This window comes from Taurulus bubalis (genome assembly GCF_910589615.1).
Source record: "Taurulus bubalis genome assembly, chromosome: 15".
In the NCBI taxonomy this organism is placed as follows: Eukaryota; Metazoa; Chordata; class Actinopteri; order Perciformes; family Cottidae; genus Taurulus; species Taurulus bubalis.
Window position 1 is genome coordinate 14,220,950 of NC_136603.1, and position 26,675 is coordinate 14,247,624.

General features: G+C 38.0%; 1 protein-coding gene across 1 annotated transcript in view; it reads right to left on the reverse strand.

The window, feature by feature from the left end:
* The window catches only part of gpc6b (glypican 6b), a gene marked incomplete at both ends in the record, with an annotated part of 70,792 nt that overhangs the window by 19,731 nt on the left and 24,386 nt on the right, over positions 1-26,675 (reverse strand). Inside the window, 3 exons of the mRNA XM_079231441.1 lie at positions 490-620; positions 15,300-15,465; positions 20,115-20,506. Of these exons, the coding sequence (XP_079087567.1) occupies positions 490-620; positions 15,300-15,465; positions 20,115-20,506 (689 nt within the window). The remainder of the gene's footprint in view (positions 1-489; positions 621-15,299; positions 15,466-20,114; positions 20,507-26,675) is intronic.

Genomic DNA, 26,675 nt, shown 5'->3' on the forward strand with positions numbered 1-26,675 from the left:
AGGTGATTCAACTTGGGGCTGTGACCAATGCTATTTAAGATGATAGAGTTAAGTTTTTACAGGCTTTTGGGGAAATACCACATATACTTAAACCATAAACAAAACTGCATCTGTTGCATGTGTAAGCCAACAGTGCATTTAGCTTTGAATGAGAACAGGCATTCAAAACTGCGTAGGCAGAAGAAAATCTTCACAAACCGCCTACATTTTCTTTTTTTCTGACTACAATTTTGTGGGCAAACGAAAAATGCAGTAAAACACAGGAAACACATTAACTACTGTTAGTTGAACTAAGATTATCTGACCAAATCAAAACATATAATTCAAATACAAAACCTAAACTTGGACATAATTAGCATGTGTTGGACTACACACCTTAGACACAGCCCAGTGTGACTAAAAGAAAGTCCTACCCTGTAGTTTCCCTTCAAGTTGGACTTGTCTGAGGTGTTACTTTTGTTCTCTGGGGAAGAGACATAATGGACGTACCTTGTAGGAGACCTGGGCACTGTTATCTTGCATATTCATGATGGCTTCTGAAATCTTGACATCAATAGGCTCCATGACAGATTCAATGTTGAAGGGTCCCTCCAGCCTCTGTGCCACCAGCAGCAAAGCATCTGTCATAACAGTGGTAAAACAAAAGAAGGTGGGGTGTGGCAGGAAGGAATGGAGGGAGGGAGGGAAGGAGGAGTGCAGAGATTGACACAAACAAATTCAGTTCAATTTACACAGGTATCTAAATGTTCAAGCACTCAAATACAAAATCATCTTCAATATTTCAAGTTTTGTCAAGTTTTTTAAAACACAAAGGAGCAATGTGGTCTCATTCACTTGCTTTGTGACACATTACAGTCACGTGTTAAGTGGCAGGCTCCAATGTTAGTAGCGCACTTGAGAGGACCCAGTGCACTGCAAAATACAAGCAAATAGAGGAAACCTATTAACAAGTTTAATTAAACATTTAGAAGTTCACTGCAAATGAGGGAATCACAATCATAACACACAAGCAAGAAGGATTCCACTCACATCCCTGGATGCATTTATACTGCGTTGCAGCTCAGTTCAATTGTGTGCATGTACTGGTGTTCCTGTAACTGCCTGTATCTCCTATTTTCTCTTGCATTTTCTTCATGTGGGTTTTTTTGTATAAGCTTGTGTTTTCCGTATATTTAAGTGCCCTTCAAAATACAATGCATGCGTTTCAAAACCCCCTTGAACGTTTTCTACTATCTTTTTCTCATATTGCTCGTATTTCTTTAAGTTGCCGTGTGTCTGGCTCTGTCACCTTGCACAGAAAATAAAAAAATAAGCAGCAGAAAACCAATGAAATAGCTTTTCATTTCCACTGACATCTATTTCATATTCTCAAATGTGAGGATTTACATGTTTTCTGTAGTTTATATCACTGTGAACTGAATACCTTTGTTGTTGTTGTTTTTTAATATACATTTAATATAACATACAACTTTAAGGCATCCATTTGGGCTCTGGGGAATTGTGTTTGCACTTTCCACTATTTTCTGACATTTAAAGGATTACTTTATTAACACACTGAAAAAAACAAAGGTCATAACCTCAAGAGCAAATTATTATGTCTTGCCTTTTGATTACGACATGAACACAGTATTGGCAATTACCTCCACCGTCTCATTAAACTCACTTACTGTATGAAGCAGCATGGATGCATCTTGGGGTAAATTCAATTTTCATGTAGATCAACTCAATCACATCAACAAAACGTTGTTAGGCTACATGCAACAAATAGCACTGACGAGTCATTGATTTAATAAAACTTTTGAAAGCCAAGCATTTATCTACAGCCGCTGCAGGGCAATGAACACTATAAGGTCAATGGCTCATTAATATCCTCATGTGAGCACAAGCCAGAGGGCCTTACACTTACCATTATCATCTCCACAGAGCCAATTTGTTTTAATTACTTCCAATTAACACTGATCATGTAAAAATAAGATGTTCAACATATTTAATATTTTCAGCTGTGATGGTGCAGATTTCACAGTAGCTAAGACAACAGCTGTTATTTGTTAGAGGTGAAGAGTGTTAATTGATGTTGCCATGAAACAGAAACACTGCTAAAGTGCTCTCAAGCCCTCTGGGTCTATACACTAATGTGCCAAAGTCCTTGTAATGGCAGTTCTGCATTTGTATGGCGTGCCCCAGGGAGTTGGACATCACTAAACCAACTCATAACTGAGCGAGTCCCAGATCTGGAGACCGTACTTAAGTCGTCTATCAGGAGAGGTTTCTGCATCCATAGCCCTCCCAGGACAAGACCTCACCAGCAGGCTGGCGTAATGACTCTACAAATACATCCTTACTAAATAAGGTCATCCTGTCATTTGGAAACAACAGACATGCTCATGACAGCCTTACCACTTTACTCAATCTGCAGTAGGCAGAGTGTTGTTTTTAGAGGACCATAATATGTATTTTGGCTTGCTACTCCCAACACCATAATAAGGTATACGTACAATATATTCCCAAGCTGTGAAGGCACAGATAATATTTCAGAGAGCAGACAAGAAAGCAGTGATGGAAACTGTAAAAAAAAAAAAAAATATATAAGAAAAAAATGGATGTTAAAATATCACTTCATTAGCCATTGATGAAATATGAGGAGACGAATACTGTAAAAAAAAAAAAAAAAAATGAAAAAAGGCTTTTCCAGCTTGTCATTCTTGTGGGGCCCGAGATCACTATTTCCTTTCCAATAATGTTGAAGTCTGAGCCTTTGAAGAACTCTTTGTTTGTTAACAAACAACAATGTAATAGCCTGTGAGGCTTGCTGGGATTTTAATACGCAGACTGTCTCGCCAAATGATTTTTTGTAGTAGCCCTTCAATCGCACCACTGTGCGACCATATGGTCTAAGAGTAGATGACACTTGTACCAGCAGAAACACCAAGCAAAAAACTATGATTTTCTACTATTTGTTCACTTGCATTGATGCTGATCAGCTGCTATAATGTGTTTCTTGGCACTAAACTGCAATTTAGGCGAAACACTTTGAATTTTGAACTTGGCATTGCATATAGCTTGCTGTTCAGTCTGATTATAATGCAAATTAATTCAACTGCCTCAGGTATGTCTGCTTACTTGATAACAAACACATTAAAACAAAATCTCAATTCAAGAGTAAGCTTAACAACTCTCAAGTGCAAACACTGAAAATGTAGGTCAAGGGAGCCAACTGGGAACAACTCATATTTCATAATAGGAGAAAAAAAGAGTGCCTCAAGCATCACAAATGATGGAAACCATGGTGACTTGTCTGCAACTTATCAGATGGGCTCGTCAAACAGAGAGAGCCGAGAAATTTGTATTCATACATAACTGAGGGAGAGCAGACAGGAAACGAGTAAGAGAGAAAGACGAGAGCAGAGAAGACTGAGAAGTGGTGTTGATTGGGTTGAGCCAGGCCGGGGATCAACTTTGTCCCAGAGGAAGGGCTTCGGCACTGCATGTGGAAAAACTCTACCAACATGGAGAATTAATGACCATCACTTATGAGTACATGAAGTCCAGTCCTCTGTGGCATGGCTGCCACTCTGAGCCAAATTTTCCCTGCAGCACTTTTGCAGCACTGCGATAGGCCACCGGCCAGCCGGAGGAAATCTTTTTATCATCACGACACAGCAATGCAAATAGACGCATATTGTCCTATTCTAAGCAGAGGGTGTTAAAAACAACAACTGAGACTGTGTTTAGATATAGACACCAAAACGACACCATGCTGTGAAACCACAGCTCCAGATCCAAATATTTAGTTTCATATCAGAGGTTTATGTGTCAGTTTGTGGCCTAACACATGTTTATTTACGTTGTCTTGCTAAACAGCTAAAAAGAATATGAGGAGGTAATATTACTCTGGGCTTTGCCTCTTTATCGAGATTGATGTCCACTTAAATTCAGGCTATGTCAGCCAGAGGCAACCTCCAGCAGACAAGGACAAATAAGGAAAGTGAACAGGCCTATCTATGGCTCTTTGCCTGTGAAGAGTGCCACAGAATGAAAAATGGCTCAAGTGTAATTTGGATTCTGTAAACCATAGCTCATCTGTGGTTCAGCCAACCAACTAATGGTGCTATAGGAAACTGTATAGAAATGGATAAGGGGGAAAAAGCATGTTGTTCCTTAGACAGACTTTATCCTGACGAAAAGTCCTTGAACATAGTGTACACACAAAGCCATATTTCCACATAATGAAATCAACGTTCACTTTTAAAGTATTAATAGCAACAATAAAGACAGATATGGCACACTCAGAATATCAATAATATTATCAAACCTTAAAAGCTTTATCAAGATAATTTCTTTTTTATAATGAAAAAAACAAAAAGAAAAATCATACAATGGAAGCTGAATTACTCAACGACTACCACAGAAAAGTGTGGTGATGTTTGTCTTCCTTATCCAGTGACTTGTTAAGAGCAGTCACAGAAAGGACAAAATATACTGTAAATCAAAATATCCTCATCTGATACAAGATTTACGAAGAGAATGTCATGAATATGGGCTGCATGGTGGTGTAGTAGCTAGCACTGTCACCTCACAGCAAGAGGGGCCTGGGTGGTCCTTCTGTGTGGAGTTTGAACGTTCTCCCCGTGGCAGTGTGGGTTCCCTCTGGGTTCTCTGGCTTCCTCCCACAGTACAAAGACATGCATCTTAGGTTAATTGGAGACTATGAATTGCCTGTAGGCGTGAATGGTTGTCTGTCTGGAGACCTGTCCAGGGTGTCTCTGCCTTCGCCCAATGTCAGCTGGAATCAGCTCCAGTGCCCTCAGGATCCCAAATTTGATTTGTCATGAATATATATTATCTCTACAACAGAAGCTTTTCTGTAAGCTTATATGGAGCCCACATAATGGAGCTTAACTCTGATACAATCTATTAAAAGGTGCAATACACAGGATTCAGAGCAATACAGCAGCTAGTGGTGTAACGGACCATTGTGGATTTGTGATCAATACGGATCCCCCTTCATGGTTCGGCACGCATGTAAACCATTTATCAATTGCAGTTTTGACGTTAACCATCACAGTGTGATGCAGACAGTTTTCCTGACAATCGTTATCCAATATTCAGAAAAATCTGAAATCAGGACATCAGCATACCTGCTTTTCTCGTTGTCGATCTCTGATCGCTAACGGCCAATGAACGAAGGCCATTAGTCGTTTATTTCTCAATAAATGAAGTTGTTGAAGGAGATGTTTTCGCAACAACATAGATATTAGAGATGAATTACACTGGCTCTAACCAGCTTATAATACATCATTAAAACTACTAGTTACACAATTCTTTTTTTAAATCAATAAAAATACAAACTTGTATTTCCTTGTCATTTGAATTGTGTATTTTTATGAAGACATATTTTTTCTTAAATTACTATAACAAAGTAAAAGTTTAACATTCCTAATTTGCTTTTAGTGCATGTTAGTGCATGTGAGTGTGGCCTACTGGCTGCTCTGCAGCACTCATGTGGGGATTAAAGCTGATAACGCTATCCTGACTGACAGCATGGTCATAGAAGCGTAGCACCCACCCTCCGGTTCCCCCTCAAGTAAACACGTTTAGCTCTGTCAGCACGTCTGCCGTACTTTGTATTGTTTGCACTGTTAGCACCGTTAGCTACGACCTGCCGCTCAGGCATCGCTATGTTGAGAGGCAGATATCAAAAGATCTCAATTCCCGGTTTGCATGTCAAAGACCAAAGTGAGTATGCGCTATGTCACCGGTGTGGGAAAGTGTTATTAGATTAGATCCTGATGGGCAGGTGGCAGCCTCTGCCATCAGTGTGTGAGTGGGTGAATGTTGACATAGTGTAAAGCGCTTTGAGTGGGCGGAAGACTTGAAATGTGCGATACAAATGCAAGTCCATTTATCATAGCAACATTTACTGAATGGATCCCATGAGATTAGGGACAGACACAGAATGATTTGTAATGCAATTTTTTGACCTGGCTTTTCTTCAAGAGCCATCATCAGGTCTATGTTATGTCTATGACCAAATGCCTGCAAATCTGATGATATTCCCATCAGCTCAGCTATACTATACTTGCTAATTAGCAAAAGTTAGAACATAACCTGCTAAACATCAGCAAGTTAGCATTGAACTCCAAGCATATATGTGCCCAAATACAGCCTATGAGAACTGTGAGCATGACTTTTAGTTTTGTTTAAATTAAAGCATGACACACTCATCATTATTCTTTTTCCATTATTACAGTTTCCTTGTTTCCCCTAAAAACATAAAATCCACATTATGGGCCACATCACCACAACACACATATGTGATGTGAACAGGCTCAACAGCAACAATAGTGGAGCAGCTTTGAGCAAAGACAATGTTAGGACTCGCTGCTCATAAATACTCCTTAGAGAATAATTTATCTCCCTTCACAGAACGTCTCTCTTTCCGCAGAGTTGTAATTGCACAGGTGGGAAGTGAGTCTGTAATTAGATCCACTCAACTACATCTCTATGAAACTGTGAGTGATTAGGCAAGCAAATAACTTAAAAACAAAATGGAAATCAATGTCGGTGCGACAGATGCCTCGGTACATAAAACAGAACAAGAGGTCAATGTTCAATAAAATAAGTTCCACAATATGTGTTTGATGGAGTCCAAACTCTGCCAGAAACAACTCCTGTGTGTAAGCTATACAATGTAATGTTATTTCCTCAGTCCTTCATTTTCAAGTTTACAGTTTTCTCACAGATGGAAGCCATAATGGGAAACCGTAAGTTGTATTAATTGTCCCTCCATTCCAAATACTGCAAAAGGGCAATTCTAACATAAATATAATCTATGCATGTTCAATAATAATAAAATAACAATATTGTCAAGCACCATGTCCAATTTGTGTCAAGGGAAGCAACTACATTTTTCTGAAATTCATCTATTTTCAGTAAGAGCCTTAGGTCTGAAATATGGTTTGCATGAATTTTACACTAATATCTATAAAGAAAACTAGATGATTTTGTTTTTAAAAGTAAGCTGGACAAAAACAATGCAACACTGCAGATTTGTTGTTAAACGGGCACTGCCTTGCAGACTGAAGAAACAAAATAAAGTATGCAGGATAATCTTTAAATTGAAAAATCTGACTAATTAGTAGACAAATTGGACTGATAAGATGTTCTAATTTCTTCAAGTAATCTTAATAATTCAGCAGTCTTAGATAACCACATCTAAGTAAAACACTTTAAAACTGTATGGTATTGGGCTGGGGCGCAGGGAGAAGAGCTGGTTGTCTACTGATCATAGGGTTAGTGGTTCGGTCCCCACCTCCACCTGGGAAAGGACACTGAACCGCATAATGCTCGCATTGGTCAGGCTAACTAACTACCTTTCATTGATGTGCGAGTGTGTGCATGAATGAGCAGCAACAACCTTATGAATGGCTGTGGATAAAAAGCATATAGATATATGTTTCACTGCATAAATAACCATAGCGGACCTGACCTTACAGTTCTTCTACATTCTTCCTTGGTTTAAGTAACTGCATCACCTGACAGCACATCACAGGAGAGGGAGAGGGAGAGAGAGAGAGAGGGACAAACCAGGGCTGACCGAATTCATGAATTAAGGACTAACCAGTGGCAGCTGGTGACGCAAAAAAGCTTTAAAGTAATTATTGCAGGCTCTGGATTGGTACAAACCTTGTGTGTGCACAACTTGTTCCTAGAAGCCTGTCAGTCAAATGAAGGGTTAGCAGTGCAGCCTATTTTCCTAAAATGGCGAAGGCATGACCCGCCCCACTCTACTCGACCATTATAAATCCATTTAACTCCAAAGGTGTGGGTGGAATGGCTTTTAGGCATCACTGTTCTAATTCACTGCTGTTCAAAAGCATCTATCCTCTAAATGGAAATTCAGACTTCACACAGTTAGGAAAACACAAATAGAACAGAGGATAAAGCTAGTTGCAGGTACACAGTACTTGACTCTAATGTTCTTTTGACATCACCCCAAACAGGGTGAAAAATTGCAAAAATGGCAAATCATATGAGAAGTCTACATATTCAATTTAACTTCCTTCCATTAGCTGTGGGTGTTTCCAGCTAGAGGAGCTGAAATGGCAACTAAATATAAATCCCTGTGGCTGAATTTCTACAGTTTGTGAGAGTTCAAGCTCTCTAAATTCAAATCCACTGATTGCACAATCAGATGTGTTATAGGGCACACATCAGATGTAAGGAAGCTTTCCGTCTCCCTTTTTCTTCCCTTATAAACCCTTGATGATACAGAATGCAGGGTGAGCAAAGCAGAGAGGCTGAAATCTGTAGAAAATCATAGAAATGAATGACCACTTGCGACAGAATAACAGCTTGAGTTAAAGTAACCTCCGAAAATAAGATTGTTTGCATACAAAACATATTAAAAATAAGATGTGTTGTTGTACCGTGAACTACCCAACAGTATATACCAGTATAGAGCTGAAACAATTAATCAATTGACAAAAATAACTGCAATTTTTCCTATAAGATTACATGGTACCAGCTTCTGTAAAGTGAGGTTTAACCGTTTTTTCTTTTAATTATTGTAACCATCTATTGTTTATAACTTTGAGGTTTGCACTATTGGTTGAAAAGGAGTAGTATTTTTACTTAAATAAAGGACCTTAACACCACTGATTATTCAATAGGAGACTAATAAAATAGAAATAAGTTTTTGCTCTCTCTCAATGTCAGATCAGTTAGAGTTGGTTAAAACTATGTTTTTAACATTAATAACACTTAATTAAATACCTTTGCTAAATAGAGATGCTACTAAAGCTGAGTGTTGTCTGAGCCCTGGTCAGGAGGAGGGTCAATAAGACAGGTTGAGCGATTCGCGTTAACATTTTCAGCTTGATGTTTAAACCGTGTTACGTGTAGAGTATCAGTTTACCTTAATTATATTAAAGTGTAAATGTGTGAAGTGTATTTGTTCTTAGAATTTTTGCCGGTATTAGCACAACTTTACTTTTTCTCTTTTATCACTTGCCTGTACTTTCACACTTTTTAAATTGTAAATCTTTAACCTTTGCTGTGTGCTTATCACCTTGTAAAGCACACTGTATGAAACGTGCTACACAAATTGAGTTGTCTTGCCGTCAGCATCCTTGTGTGCAGAAAACAGCTTTTGGTCTATTTGTGTTAGGGAAGGTTTTTCCACTCAAATATTTTATTCATGAGAAATTTTTCACAAATGTGTTGCTGTCTTGAATTTTCATAAACAGTGAGGTTGTGGCTGCCTCCAGTTACCAAGCAAAACAAATCACCTAATTAAAAAAAAATGAGCAGAAAGAATCAATGCAGATCACTTCCAATGTATGACACGTCTCTCTCCAGGGAGAATAGATACAGCCTTACACACCAACAAGCAACAATATGACAAATAAAGCTCAAGTAAGTCAACCGCTTCACTTAGAATTTAAACCAGTCACGTGACTCACTCTGTGAATATTGTGAAGGGCAGGAGGAAAAGTTCCATCACTACCTGTCAGCACACAAACAAATGATAATGACTTAAAGGGTGTAAAACTACAGTGGACAATATTCATCGTCAGAGCATGTGATTGGTATTCAAAAATCGGAGAGGTTGAAGACAGCCGGATACAGAAAATCAAAATGTTTAAAAAGAGCCTGCTTCAGAACATTTTCAACAAAAAAAAAAACCCAACCGGATGAATTTTTAAACAACAGAAAGACGACAAAACACTGTCAACGTGATCTTCTTAAAACAGATATCCAGTGATTTATGCCGAAAGCGCAATGCGCTCATATATATATATATATATATATATATATATACATATACATATACATATACATATATATATATACACACACACACACACACACAAGAGAGGACTTGGCGTGTGGGTCCTGATTATGTTCAGTGTCGAGTTCCCAGGTGCGGTGAACAGACTGACAGCTGTTAATCAGACCCTCCGTGCTTCAGTTAATTTATGTAATTAAAATATAATCCCACTCTTAATCTCATCAAATTGCTCATGTACTGCTTTTTTAAATGCATGTTTATAATGAAAATAAAATAAGTATTTATTACAAATTAATGTCTAAATCCAATACACTAATTTGCAATTCAACATACACACAATATACTGCTTAAAGCATTATGTAATTAAAGCAATTCGTAGGAGCAGAATGGGTCGAGGTCAGCAAGGATTTGTCCAGTGGAAACTAATGGATTATAGACTGGCGACTCAGCAGAGCCCATTTAATCTACTGTATGATTTATTGAGATTTGATTTATTCCGTGTAACATTAAGGAAGAAAGAAACATTCTAGCTCTGTGTATCTTATGTTTCCTAAAACTATAGGTATCACTTCGCTGCTGCATGAACAAATAGGCAATTCAGTAACACTACAGAGCAAACGTGTTTCACATCAATATTAATGAGTAATGAAAATATGTTGGTCATATCTTATTTACTTGTCTATTTAATGTCTTGCTCAGAAGCAGTGGCGCCGGCCTAGGTATTGGGAATATTGTTTTCCTTTTGCCCCACATACTTCTTCACTTTGAGCGGTTAATTGTCACTAAGAAGACGGCGGCGTTTTAATGTTATATATCGTGTGTATGTGAACGGAAGGCACAAATTACCAAGCCGGTATACTGCAACACATCAAGACAAGCTGGCACAATGTTCTTTTTTTTTAAACAGAGAAAAGAATAACTCAATGTATTGTATTTGAATAACTTACAAGAGGGAACCAATTATTAGGAATTTTTAAAGACAGCGTTTTACATAGTTCCCTTGCGGAAACTCAGTGATTTATTTTTTAGGGAAGCCTGGTAGTGTATTGCGGTTACTCTTCTCTTTAGATTGTGCTCCAAACACATTGAAACAACTGTACAGTTATATTGATTGACAATTAGACAATAGTATTCCAGGCAGAACCAGGACCACCCAAAAACAAATCTTAAGTCTAAGCTTAACCGAGATGGCATAGTTTACCCCAAGACCTCGTCAACTCCGAGAAATGCCCAGATGCAAGCTAGAGAAATATGCACATGGACATGTGATCCAATGTTGTCAGTGGCTACTTAAAAAGATATCTTCATCATTACTCTCTGACGGTACATCACTACAAGAAACACCTTTGACATATTTCCATTTTAATTTGATAAATTGTAATTAAAAAAAAATATTGATTAGCTACGGTACTTCAGGAAAAATTGCACTTGCTTGTATATATTTTTTCGAAAGTAAGTGTTCATAATATCGTAATTAATGGTTACAACTGTATTGTACACTGGCATTAACAACAAATAATGGATTTAAAAGAAAGTGGAACATACAATCGAAACAATCACAAAATAGACACTTGAACCAACCAATTATAGCAACCATATCGTTTTTCTTTCACTTCACCAAGTTGGAGGACGATATAGCATTGCAGGTGAAATGAAGGTGAGGCCTTGGTTAATGTAAAATTGCACTTTCTTTGTCACAAGTTGGAATGTATTTAATCAGAGGGTGTTATGCGAGTGAAAAGGTTACCATCACGGGCACAGCCTCGAGGTTTTCTCACTTTTTGGCTGGATTATTTTTAACTCCCCAAAATCTTGTGTTCCCTGGTCAGTGGAGAAGGTATATGATGTTGGTCTGGGTGGAAGCCACAGGAATCGAGATGAATATCTCAGCTTCACGGCTGTACCGGCTCTGTCAGGAATCTCAGGTGTTTCTCGCAACTTCTCTCTGAGTCCTTGAGCTAAAGCTTCCTATTTCTTTCAGTGAGCGGATATCCACCTTTAGTTGATAGCACTGTGTGAATGATGGCAAGATGACATGTCAAGTCGGAGTAATAATAATAATAAAAAATAAACATTTGTCCAGTACAAATCATATTAGCATAATTTATGTATCACGTTAAGTCGCTGTCAGTCCTGAACATGACAAAGCCCTCCTGAGAATTTTACACCGAGAGTCAAGTCAATACCTTTTTTGTGGTTAGACCTTAAGCTAATTAAAAATCTTTTGTCCTATTATGAGCATGAAATGTCAGAGCCAAAAGACAGAACTGGCATTTAATTTAAATAGAAGAGCAATAATCCAATTGACAAGAGTCCTGATGAAGACAGATTGAACGCGTACAGAGGGACAGTGTCACGACACTTAAAATGACAAGTGTTTCTTCAATAGATGAATGGAGATTTAACACTAAAATCAATAAATAAATACTGCTCAGCTGATATGCAGTGTGAACTGTAAAGTAGAAAGCTAATATAACAATTTCCCTTAATTTAATAGAAACAATATTCAACATGAAATAACATATAATCCATGAATTGACTGAATTAGTCATGCATGTATATGTGCACAATCTATGCACAGCTTTCACAAGCCAAAGAAAAATGAATAAATGGTCATCCTTGAACATATGTCAAGTAATTAAAATGACGCACCGTATGCCTTTTCAAAACATATGGAAGATATTCAATCAATGTGTTCACTGGCAAGAAGATGGAGTGAGAAAATAAAATAATACGCACTTGGACATGCAGTGAAATTGGACATGCTTGGTTGTTCAAATAACTCCCTATACCCTCATTATATATCACAATGATCATTGCATAAAGCATTGTCCGCTTTAAACCTGAACTTGCGTCAAGATTTTCCACCGATGTCAGTATTTGTCGACTTGGTTTAAACTGTAAGAACATTAATTAAACTGCAAGAACATAATAATAATAATAATAATAATAATAATAATAATAATAATAATAATAATAATAATAATAATACGAGTGACGTATTATGAGGCCATGCTTTTTGAGGATGGGTGTGACAGAGGTGAGTTTAAATATCTATCTTTAGAAAACTTTGGCAGCCCATTAATTAATAAAATCCTCTGGGTGATTTTTTTATTCAACAAACTATCACCGCATGGTTCAAGTAGTATACCGAATTAGCGACGACCTCACTACCCCAGAGTTTACAAAAGCAAACTCTCAGGTCTGCATGCTGTCTTGCACTGTGGGCACTGACATCTCCGTATTTGTTATTTCAGGTTTTGAGCGGTTGGTAAACTTCATTAATGTGTGTTTACTCTCCCCTACACACCCGCTTTGAGAATAAAGTTCCCCAACAACTCGGCCTTTTGTCCGACCACACTGCAGCTGCTCTCCGATGTGCCTGCTGAACACAGAGACATTCAGGCCACCATGGATCATCCAAACAGATCTCCTTCCACATCGATATTAGTGACTGCATTCGTCTAGCAAACACCCACACACGCTGCTTTCTTTTCTGTCTGTCATGAAGTAGTTATTGTCAAACAATATCTTCCCAATCTCTACATGATGTTTTTGTCAACCTTAATTATTATGTGATGGATTCTTGTGTTTGGTGACAGAAATAAACGGTCAGACAACATGTATAGAGGTATGGTATATTATATTATATCATTGCAGTAATCTGTTAAAATGCTTGTTTTCGAGTGCTTTGCAAAACGAGCAAAGCTGTTCTTGACACATAGGTTCGAAGAAGTACTATTTTTGTGCAATATGTCCATAATACTGTGTCCTAACTGGCCAAGAGGGACGCAGCCCTGTGCAGCGTGGCGAGTTGTTTTGAGCTGAACTTTTGTTGGATGCCCTGTTTCTATTTATTCCTGTTGCTCGCTTCAAAAGCGCCACAATGGATGAGGATCAGCTGATTCGTAAAGGTGAAAGGAGGAGTTATCTGTACACTACCACCTCATTTCACAACAAAAACTAACTACGGTGGCAGCTGGCTGGAGGAAGACCGCCTGGGAGCTGAACGTTTCCTACTTGGTGGCTACAGTATCTGTCATTTCCATAAAATATCCCAATATAAAACACGTTTCCAGTTTAAAGAGTATAGGTCGGAAGATGGCAAGTAATAGTCTTCCATCCTTTAAGTGGCTACGTCTCCACTCTAAGTAGGTACTTGGTTTGTTTACATGACGTAGCTCATGAATATATATAGAGATACAAGTCACGATTTTTTTTATAAACATTCAAATGCAATTTCTAAGGTGGGGTTTCAATGTTTTATTTGCCGCAGGCTGACAAGGAACAACCAGAGCTCCTTCTCTTGTTTCTCACAGCAAACTAGTCACGTTTTCACTGTCACCGCTTTAGTTCAATCATACAGGAAGACTCTATCTAAATGACAGCAGGAGTCATCTATGTTAGGCATTCTATGAAATATTAAATAAATATATAAATATTACATTCATGTTTGTACTCTGAGCTGAACAAGTTCCCATTGAATTTCTCCTCACAAACTTGACATTACCCGCTGTGCACTTCTGCCCTATTACAAGTCCCCATTTAGCCCAGCAGGAGAGAAGAATCCCATGAATAAAATCTTTTCATGCAAGAAAACGTTGATAGAAGAATGACAAATAAAGCAGCCTCTTATCCAAGGGCCCAATGTGAGTCGATGGAACTGATGCTTTCAAAACAAGAACACAGCACCAGCTGTAACCTCTCTTTAAATAGACTAAACCACATAACACACCTATTTCTGTAATCCTGCAGACTTACAAGTTAAGCATTTTGACATAAGCCACATGTTAATTCATTATATCAGGTAATTTTGAACAAATCTATTGTACAATATTTTACTATAGTCACATACATTCAGCTTACTTTGGCCAAAAATAAACCCAAAGATCATGAATTCAAATTGACGTTAAATAAAGCAAAAGTCATCCTCAAAGTGCCAATTCATCTATGTTTGAACAATACGGTGTTTAATCTTTCAAGAGCATATATTGAAAAAGGCAAAAGGTGTAAAACAAAATGTAGCAATATTTGTGATTTCAAATTGAAGCTGCACACCACAGTTACTTCCTGTGGTGTGAAAGGGTTGCTAGCAGCTTTCAGCTCATGCTTTAAACTGCTCTCAGCTCATTGTTATACAATAATCTGTTGGTCCAAACAATGCAGTTTAACATATTATTGAACTCATAGGCTCTGCATGGTTTAAACAGTTTTAAAGTAATATATGTTATTTGGTGGCTTCAGCCTGCTATTGGCACTGTTTAATGCAACAAATAGTTGCAGCTGTCACACAACAGTGAATGTGAAAATTGATTCTAAAAATGTCTCATTATTGTGAGTGCTAATATGTTTTTCTTTCCTCCACATCCATTAGTCCCATTTAACCATATTGCACGGCCATGCGCCCAGGCGGAATTACATACAAAAATTGGTTGGTTTGATGGGAAATAAAAGAACAGCAGCACCCAGGTGAAAATAAGCTGGAGTGATCCTTGAAAAGACTTACCAATGTACAGGTTCCACTCTGGATCCAGATCAGCTTGATTGGCCAGGCAGCCCTTCACAACGTTCAGGCAGTAGTTCTTACAGGGTTTCGCTGCCGGCATGCCCTGACAAAAGGGGCAGTACAGCATCTTGGTCAGTGCCCGAATACACGCTGGAGAGCTGCTGACCTGCAAGAACACAAGAGTGTGATATCAGATATTAGCACCTGCACAGCTCCTTCAAAATCTGTAATACTTTGAACCACACTCCAGGAGGATATTCATATCTGTCATTTTCCGTTTTGTGTTTACTTAATATTTAAATATACAAATTGAGGATCCTTGTTGAATACCAATTATCAGAATACAATTGCAGTTTCTTATTTTGAAAAAAAGATGGATTATGAGGTTTAAGATTTGTTTTAGTATGCACATTCAGAAATGCCACAAGAGAGATGTTTTGCTGACCAAAGACTTTTCAACATTTGTGAGCATTGTCAATGTAATTTGCATTTGAATGTCAAATATTACATAAAGACAACTCTTTATTTGGCCACTCATTAGCCGAGTTAGCTTTCAAGCATTTCCTATCTCAGTTATTCATCCTTCTCATCTTCACATACACAAATGAGATGATGTTCATGTGTGACAGGTGGAGTTTGAAGAGGGCGGTATAGAGTCCTCACACACACAGCAGGATTTACAAAGCCCCCAAAATAATACATGCTAGAGACAAGATAAGCATAAATATCAGACACAATATTTCTTGTGTGTTTTCACTGATAATCCCTCCACAGGGATGACGTTTGATAATTCATTATTCATATTTTTATATGATTTTAGTGGATGGAATGTACAATTATTTAAACTAATTAGCTACAATTGGGTTACAAATACATTTGAAGAGGGAGGAAAACAGCAAAATAATGAGTCAGCTTAACAATCCATTGTGGCACTAATTGAGTGTTTGTTTAATAGAATTCTGATGTGAGTCCAAAGGAAAGTTCCCTCTCACTTTTCAAATGTTTTCCAAGACAGATAATCATTACAGACAAATAACCACGAGAAAAGATGTGCAGATCTAGATTCTCCTTTGTCTTTTTAAGAAGACAGATTAGATGAATTTGCAGGCTAATGTGGCACCTTGGTGCATTGACCAAATGATGCTGATTCCAAGTAGCTGATTCAAACCAAGCATCTAGCTCATATCGGCTCTTTCTTCAAAAAGCTTCTTCAACTCAAAGTGTCTGAGGATAGAGTGTTGTATGTTTTGTACAAATTGTAACGCCCTCTTAGTCGAGAATCCCAAATGTGTCTATTAATTGTGAATAAAATTGGCTTGACTGTTGTGACTTTAGTGAACAGCTGGGATTTGAGTATGAAGAAACGCGTTCAACAGCATGATTGAGAAGGTATGGTGACAGTGAGGCACTATCCGCAGAAAATACACTAAAAGGAAACCAATGGCTGGACCAGCTGTTCTCTGAAGTATTACATTCAGGTCACATGTAGACTGTGTGTGTACCGAAGTGCAACATGTGAGCTAGTATTGTGACCTTTCAGACAGCCAACACAAACTTGACTGCTTGACCTAGTAAAGATGTTGTTATTTGGTGATTTCTTAAAAGTGTGCTGCACTCAACATTCTTATCCTTAACACTCAAATGCTTGCACTCTGGAGCCCTGTCAAGATATTTGAAATGAAAGCTCCTGGGTCTCGGCTAATGGACTGTTTTCTGTGTTCCATGAAGCACCAAGAAGCATCTTTCAGGCTACACCCGGACATGCCTCTGCAAGCACTTGCTAATGTCTCATTTTCTTTGAAAAGATACAAATGTGACACTAAGCCTTGTGTACTGTAGTGCTGGAGACCCTCTTACTGTAGTTATTTTTCTTTTTTAAAGGGATGCACTTCAAATGTTTGAAGACGTCTAGTTCAACAGACTATGAATGCACTCACTGTAAGTTGACTTGAGCAAAAGCTTCTCCTAAATGGATATATTGTACAGAAAAACATTTTGTTTCTTTACTTGATAACCTCAGGCCACACAAACAATGAAAGAGTGTGGTGTATCAAATTAAAACGGAATGTGTCTGCATTCTCACAGCAGTACGAAGAATGGAATGATTCTGTCTCGGTGGAAACCCATGAAGAAAACTGCTCGGTAAAGTGAATAGAAAATGTATACTTTGCTGAAAGTTTCCCTCCAAGTGGCATCTGACTGTAATACTATTGTCTATGAAGCACTTCTCAAATACAAGGTTACAAGTCATTTGCAGTAAAACAGGGATAGCAAAGCAATACATAGTTAAAAAGATAATAAAATGAGACAATAACATAAAAGAAAAGATGTTTATAATGTAAAAGACTGAGAGGGCTGAACCTCAAGGGCAAGCTACTTTTTGCAAAGCTTTAAAGAACAAGCAATATAGTCTTAAATATCAATACTAAAGCAGACAGGCAAGCGAGGTGCAGCAAAGAATTTGGTCAATTTGCGAATGTGAAAAAAGTCTGGAAGCAACATTTAGTCTCGTCTGTGAATATTTCACCTGGAAAGACCAGAAAGAAGTGAGTTACAGTAGTCAGGCCTGGAGGAGATGCAACATGAACGACCTTATCCAGGTCTGACCTGAACGTGGGGATATTTGTTCATCTTTGATGTGACAGCATCCCTACAAGTATCATAAAGACGACTGGAGGGATTTCTGTAGCTCCACAGTCAGACTCCAAGGGAGGCTCAAACACAACATAATCATTGTTGTTGTTGTTGTTGTTGTTGTTATTATAATAAGTAGTTATAGTAGACTATAACTATTTTGTATCTTTATTATTAAAACATATGAGAGTATTATTTATCATAATTATTAGAAGTAGTAGTATTAGTAGAAACAGTTCCTCAATTATTCTTTTTGTAAAAAACATTTATAATTTCAAACTCTTACAAAATAAAAATGTTTTCATTGTGAATAATCACATTAGTAATATAGTGGTATTTTAGAATATGTACGGCTGACCAAATACATTCTTAGTTGACCAACATTAAGAATACACTAATCATTATTTGATTAAATTGACATATACAGTACAACTGAGTTATATAGTGTAGTGTCTGTCACCTTCCCTCACATACTCAGTTTTACATTTTTTAATTAATAATAACAACCAACACTAGTAACAATATAAGTTAAATTACAAATCAACAGACACTTTCCATTGTATTTTGCGAAAACAAATGTAAATTAAGTGACTGATAAGACTCAACAATTCCTCCTGTAGAAAGGCGCATACTGTGAACTATGATACAATTTTAATTTTACAAAGTCACTGTGACTTTAATAAATGTGATTGTTTTAAGACACAACGTGTTTACTCATTTGTTTCTGTCAAAGTAATTGTACATCTTACTCACATTACAAAGTTGTTAGTGAAAATATCCTAATTCTCAATAACCGGGCGAAAGACAACACAATTTTAATCACTGCAAATAAACAGAAGCAGATGTACTGGTTGGTTAACGATCTGGGATAATTATGAGCTTTGTTTGTGAGATGCAGACTCCAAACACCAGTTTATGTTTCCTCAAAGCTCTGTTATGTTATGTGTTTTGTCTCTTGTCTCTAAAGCTGTGAAAAGCAATAAAGAACTACATCATCTACTTTAATTCAATATATATATATATATATCCCAGCAGCAATAAGCATGGATGTCATATCTAGAGACGCTGTGCAACAGACACCTCTAGCAGGGTGTCCCATTTCATTATGCTCTCAGCCAATTCCTCATGATAAGTTTATAGGGCTGCAGTCCCAGACACATGAACTGGATCTCAGGTCCCACTGAAATGTCAAGAGGTGACGCTGGGACATGCCGACTTGTGAGAAACGCAGAGTGTAATAACTCAGTAAACACATACTAACATCACATCCTCTGTGGCTGCTTCTACATGAGCCTCACCACTGCTACTGGTGAGGAGGGAACTAATAAACACACTGCAGAGAACATGTTCAATGAGTGCACCACAGTGGGGACACACGAAAACACAGTTTATATAATGTACAGCAGGTATATACATATTTAATATAGAGTTATTAATGCAATCAAAGTGTGATCAATACAGCAGTGAAAATAAACCAGGGTGGTTGAGTATTTGCAGCATAGTGCTCATCAGGGCTTCTCTCACCCCATAAGAAGGCATGTAGAAACCACTGTTGTTGTTCAGTGCGACTAAATCATGCCTTAGTCTCTTGCTTTTCCCTTAATCTTACTTTGTACATGATCAAAAATACACAAGCTCCCAGAGCAGTATTATATACAGCAGATGCAGCATTGAGACGACATTGCATCAAACGGACTACTACGGCTACATCGTGATTAATGGCTTCTGTATACTGGGTGAACAAATATTAGGAAACGAGCAATACACAGTGATAGAACAACATTTATTTTCTCTCCTTTTTCATTGTCTGGGCATTTCTACTGGGCAATCCACATACCCTTCAACACTGTTTTCTAGAGAGCGCCTGAAAACAAGCCGCCTCGAGCCTCAAGCTTCCTGAAGACATGCACCAAGAGAGCACATCTTAGTCAGGAACTTGTTGGCAGTGGAAAAGGCAGGGGGAAATGTGTCCTTGCTGCAGAAACGCCAAACAAGACCTTGTAAAAATCAGTGTCGGACACACGGTAAATCTTGATTTCAGCTGGAGGTGAAAATGCTGAATATTTTCCAACGGAAATCAGCGAGTGCAATCAAATTAATATGTTTCAAAATGACAGAAGCAAGCAGTTGATTAGGTGTTTTATAACCTTGTTAAATTTGACTCATGGTGAGCACCGTTACCTTAGACACTCTCTGGGCCACCTCCCGGCCAACAGAGAGCCCTTGGACAAATGTGCGTGCAGCGATGAATGCCCGGGTAACCTGAGCCTTGAGCTTCCTGGGCACGTCTCCAAAGGGCTTGAGCTGGTCAGTGTACTTACTGATACACTCCAGATAGTCCTCAGTGATGACGTACTGGGAGTTGAGCAGTGTGAACATACGCTCCAGTAGCCGCGACCAAAAGTCATTAAGCATTTCCTCCAGGTTAACATTTCCTCCTGTGTAGTAGCGCTTCAGCTCTGCAAACAGGTTCTCAAAGACCTCAGAGTTCTGCATGTAAGGCTTGCCGTAAGTCCTCACAAACATCTCATTCAGGGACCTCTCTGTGTTCTCCAGTAGCTCCAGGAAGAATTCTGGGTAAAGAGGGAAAGAAAAAGTGTTACTTATTGCCTCATTTTCTTTCTTGTGTGACTGTGTTAGATTATACTGTACATGGCATGAATTGATAAGATACACCGGGAACCTAATTTGTGATAAAAACAGAAATGCAGCAAAATTGCATTAACTTTGTCTGATTGCAAGACAGAACAAAGCAATTTTCGCAAAAAAAAACAGTTTGGGCTGAAAGTGTTAAAAAGGAAGTCTACTTAATTGCGATGCCGACACCAGATACGCCCGACAACCAGAAAATCCCCCCCCCCAAAAAATAGCAAATCAATTAAGGCTTCTGATGTTGATTTCATTTTGAAGAGATTTCACAGCTTTGTTGATTTTGTATCTCCAGTAAACTACTTTTATAATCAATCTGAGCCTTCCTCAAATATATTTCTGGAAAGCAATAACTTTTGTGTTTGCAGTGCACGAGGTCTGATTTGTCCCTCCATCACCTGTAAACCCAAAACACATTTATGTACCTTGATAGAGAGGATGTATATTGCAGAATGATTTCCTGTACACAGATTGACAATGCTGCTCCATATGGTGGAAGCATAAGGCTGTCGAACAAAACACAATAAATGGATTATTATGGATATGATTACAATTCCACAATAATCTGTAAGGTTTGCAGCCGTTCTGCATTCACCTGTATAAGTACCACTTGTTGTTTGCCTCATGGCCTCTATGACTCACTGCAAATTGGGAAGAGATGATAATATTCCTAACCATCTGATATCCATAATGATAGTCCTCCCTTTCAAGGACCAGGATTACAATTTAAATAGGCTTCAAAACTCTGCACATTCAATTGCAAAGTGAAATAGTTCATGAATAGACAGAGGAGACTCCACTCTCATAAAAGGTGGTGGAGGTTACAGAACGTATTTTATATTTATAGTTATTGTCTATTATAAAGGCAATATGTCCTATCCAAAGTTTCAAAGCAGGATTCATTATTTATTGTTGGTCACTTGGACACAGGGGAAAGCTGTAAATGCAATATTGACAAATTATTGCCTCATAAAGTTGAGATGGCAAACGTGTTAGCAAACACATCTTTACACGTCATCTCCCAGACAGATTAGCAGTTTCTTTGGAGCCGTGATTCTGGACAAAAATTGGGTTACTTAAAACAGCTACCTGCTGCATCTGGAACAGGGTTGAGGGGAGAAGAGAGACTACATCAAAACAATAAAGTTGCGGGCTGCAAAACCAAAATAATGAGCTGACAAACTCTACAAGAAAATGATGTCTAAAAAGGAAATCAATTAGTAACTTTTGTTTTTCTTTTGTCTCTACTATTGCTCCCTTAATAAAGAAAACACATTTTTTTTATCCGATTACTCAATTAACTGATGGAATAATTTGACTTGATTTCTAAAAGAATTGATAGCTGCAGCCATAACAGCAAATGTATTATTCTTACACAGAATAAGGTAGGATAACATAACATTTCATCATTCTTCATCATATCATCAACTGTATAATGTGTACTTCTTTCTTCAACTTTTTACTTAACCATGAACTTTTAGCTGTATTGGTTTTACTGTGCGATCTCTCCGAGTCATATCACTGGTGTACAATGTACATTTGGCCAATACAGGGATTCTTCATTCTAAAGCAATTCACAGTAGCTAGGTCACATGACCACATATCCACTCAAAGATCAATTCTGCCCTCTGAGCCATTCACATTACAGTTACTTATCAGAATGGCCCAGACAAAACTGTAATGAACTTGAAGTGGTCATTAGTTCTCAGCAATGTAGATGAAGTGACAAATTACAGCAGCAGAGGACCAAAATGACATGATTCCTTATGATACCATTCCAAATCACATCTGTTTAGCTATATCAAAAGCTGCCGTTGCACACCAACAGGAAGTACAATGTGAACAATATGCCTAATTTGCAAGGCAGTAGATCTCGCACAAAGTTATTTCATAATGGATTTATCTGCAACCAGTAGCTACTTAAACTTGATGTTAGCTTGGAGGGTAAAAGTCACATTTGCCTCAGGAGAAATGCTAGATAGATTCCAATCCTTTATTCATTCTAAAACCACTTCTGATATCACACGCAACATGCTGACTTGATTTCTCTATTCTTATCGCACTTAAGTGTTTTTCATAAGCATGTCTTATCAGCAGGTACCAGTAAGTCTTAATTGTAAGATGTCCTCTGGGGATCTGATTAAATTAGCTTTACCTTAACACATTTTTCTGCTATCTCAAGAGGGTATCATATCACTTTTTCTTTCAGCAGCACACACACTATGAAGGACTTGTGATGTTGGATAAGTAATTCTAAATATTATTGTAAATGAAAGACTGCAGTGAGGAGTTCTTTAAATAGACAAAGCTCCAAGCAGGATGTGTGCTTGTTGTAGGTAATGAATATAGTCAGTGATGCTGAGTGATGTGTGCTGATGAATGCCAAAAGAAAAGTGCACTTTACAAAAACAAAAAGAACAAAACATATCTTAATGCAGTCAGGTTATTTTCCCCATGGGTCTGGTTATATCAAATGAATATTCCAGCAATGTAAATATGGCAGAATTTATGGGATTAAGTAAATTTGATACATTTCTAAGCTCTGTTTTGGAGTGGTTACAATGTATAATTACATCATGGATGAATTAAGTATAATTGAGTGCCTAATATATTTAGTAAAAAAAAAAAGACAACTTAATCTAATTAGAAAAAAAAAAGCATACGAGGGATCGTATTTTACAATAACAAATTTTGTGAAATATCAAAGACTAAAATGGTCAGGAAAGCACACAAAAATTGTTAACACGTCTAAGTAATTAAGAGGTCAGTCCAAATGAATGGCTGCAAGAGCTGCAAACAGAGGGTAATGATGTTGAAATGCTGGACAGGGTGATTCTAACACTCCCAACATGCAGAGTTCATTACTTTTAGCTGATAAAGCTCAGTTTGGCTCACTGAGCCCACAGCGCTGTGCAGAGGTTGCAGAGCCATTCTTCCTGTGATAAAGAGAACGTCTGTTTCAGTGCATCCACGGCTGCTTGCTCTCACAGAAAACTGATGGATGCTCTCCTAGATGTCAGCGATGTCAGTCGTAGTCTCAATTTCAGCAGTCATGGACCAGAGTGTTACTATTTCATATCTTTGAGCTAGATGATGGCAAAAAGGCGTGTATTTACAAGCACACCACAGTTTTTGGAGAAAATAGAGACTATCGAACATATAGCAGAGGTAGCTGTGGATGGGATGACATCTACTGTTAGGACCCTTGTGGGAAGTGGCATGCAGAATGAATTACTACAAAGTCTCCTAAACTATGACCAGCCATAACTTTGGAGGATAAAAAGGTTGGTTTTCTATGATGAAAACTAGAATCAATGCTTCACTGTTGCCTCCATCAACCAGTCAAGTTGTAGTTTACGCCCAAAAAGTCCTAATTTCATAATTTTATCCTATCAGACATTTATGTGAAATTGTCCTAATTAGCATATGAAACCCTCAGTTAAGGCCCAAAACGTTTGAGTCGACGTGGATGTTTGTGCCAGATTTAATGAAATTTTATATTGAGAGATGAAGTGCATGAGAATGGGATCCACAGACGGATGGATGGACAGAAAAGCACAAAACAAATGGCTCCAGCCAAGGCCGTAGCCGGCGCAGAGGCATTCAAATAATAAGGACATACATATATTTGTGCATTAACAAAGTAAACAAATGCATATATTAGGCTACAATTAATACCTAAAATGTGTACAAATAACATAGTCTGTGCATTAACAAGTAATGCTTAAAACTTCAGGAAATGCGTAGCAGCACAGTTGCATTAATACATAGATCATTTGTTCACCTTCATTCATCACAGCTGGGTCCTCAGTAAATTACAATATTCTTCCAAACACTTTTTGTAGAAGTGCTCAAAAGCGCAAGAAACTTTTGAATATGCGATTTTTAAGAAAAATTTAATTTTCTTTAGTGTCTGTGCAAAGATATTTACTTGTGGTGACAGTTTTTTAATACATTATTTTGAGTGCAGCATTGTATTTCATGGCCATACACCAATTCAAGTTATAAATTCAGTACAAGAAGACATTACAAATCATTGTTAGACGTCTTCTCTGTAAAACACATTCCTGCAAGCAGAACATTCTCAAAACTACGTGTAATTTATCAGTAGAGCTACCCTGAGAAAACTGACTTGTTTGGCCACCATGCTGCAGAAAAACAGCCTGTAATCATCCGCAGAGCCACCGAGTGTCTTCTCCAACAGGACTCCAGACAATCAAAGAGGGAAACCATCTCTCATTTTGTGGTTATTGAAACTGAATATCGCACACTGCTTGTCTTCAAACTACTCTCATGCCCCAACATGAAACTAGCCTTTTTTTCTGCCAAAAGAAGCACTTTTAATTCTACATGTCAATCAGTTGTGGATTATTGATTTGGTCTGACAGGAGGCACTGATCTAAAGAAGCCCGCTTTAAGTGCTATGCTTCTTTACAAAACATAACAGGCTTGTTATGTCTCCATTTGCATGTGTTAATCCTTGTAGCCTGCCTATTGTGAGTCACACAATGGCAGTTTAAAGTAAAAGTCTTTCCACGTAAATGCACTCACTACTGAGATGTTATATAAGATAAACAGATTGATTTATATTTCCTAATATTTGAAAGTTAACATATCCAAGACTTTAAATTGAGGAAGGAATCTGTAATACATTTGATAGCGTGTGACTTCATAAATGTAAACTGGGAGTGGCATACTGTCCTTAAATTAAAGTGAAATTGTATGAATTTCCATAAACCATTGCAGCTTGTCCATCAGAAATCCTACGGAGAACGAGTAAAAAAAAATCCTGTAGTGTTGAGAGATACCGTGCAATTTATACTTGAATCATACCTACTCTTCCAGTGTCCAACTAGATAGTCCCATAGAACCTCTTAACTGAAGGAGGGTTTTGCTGAGCCAGCGTGCCCTTTTTAGCACTGCTCAGCTCCACTTTCATCTAGTCAAACACATCCACACCTGGTAGCTGGCCAGCACAGTGCAGCCTTGCATGGTTGGCAGCCTTTGAGGAGTAATTTTGGGTTAAGTGCTTTGCTCAAGAGCACATTGACAATGGCTGCTGAGGGAAGAAAGAGAGGACACAAATATTTGACACCTTCCACACACTGACCCATCAGTATAGCATCCTTGTAATACTGGGTCACTTTACCCAGCGACGTGTTTTTTGTTTAAAGTAAAGAAATGGCCACAAATCCATCATCACTTGTACAAAACAATGTGCATATGGCATTTGAAACTGAAAAAGGTACAGCTATTAGTAACAACCAGCAACATATATTGACTTTTAGGCAGTTAAGAGTGGATTATAAAGGCTCACAACCATACTTTTTTTTGTTTGGGTAAATAACCCAACACGGTAATTTACACTGGTAAAAACACTACATTATCTTCTGTGATATTCTACGCATGGGTAAAGTTAAGTATTTCAACGGTGTCAATTTTCAAGTAGTGATCTTTTTATCTGCAACAATACAACTGATGCCATTTTGTGCCAGTTGCTTAATTTTGTTTTACAGCCAGGATTTTGTTTGGAGTTGTTAACTCCAAAGGCAATTAATTGTGGAGGGAGGACTGCATTAATATTCTGTTTGGCTAACCAGCACCATAGTGTTCATAGTCAGAGGAGGGCCAACAATTGATTAGCAATTAAGTCCCCTGAATAAGTGTTTAACGAACAAGTGGAAAAGAATGCTCTGTGACAGCCATTTATCTAATTTCTCTGAGCAGTTGTTTCCTGGAGTCTTTTGGAGAGGAGTAGGATATGCATTAATTAGCAAAGAGGCAAAATGTATTAATACATTGCAGCAACTGTGGCTGCATGTTTGGCACAGATTTTTCAGACGGTGCCGTTTTTTTCTTAGATTCACACGGTTGAACATGGGTTGTTATTGGATATTTCTGTATTTGCGCTGGGTTGGTCTTGGCATCGTCGAGACTGTGCCCTCTTACTCTGACATATAGCCTGTGGTGTCAGGTATGCGTGGGCTGGCCAGCTACTGTCAGCTACAGTAACACTCATCACAAGCTCTGCATAAAGAGACGAGGATACGTACACCGACTCTGTGTAGGTGGGACTTTGTAGCCAGGTGCTAA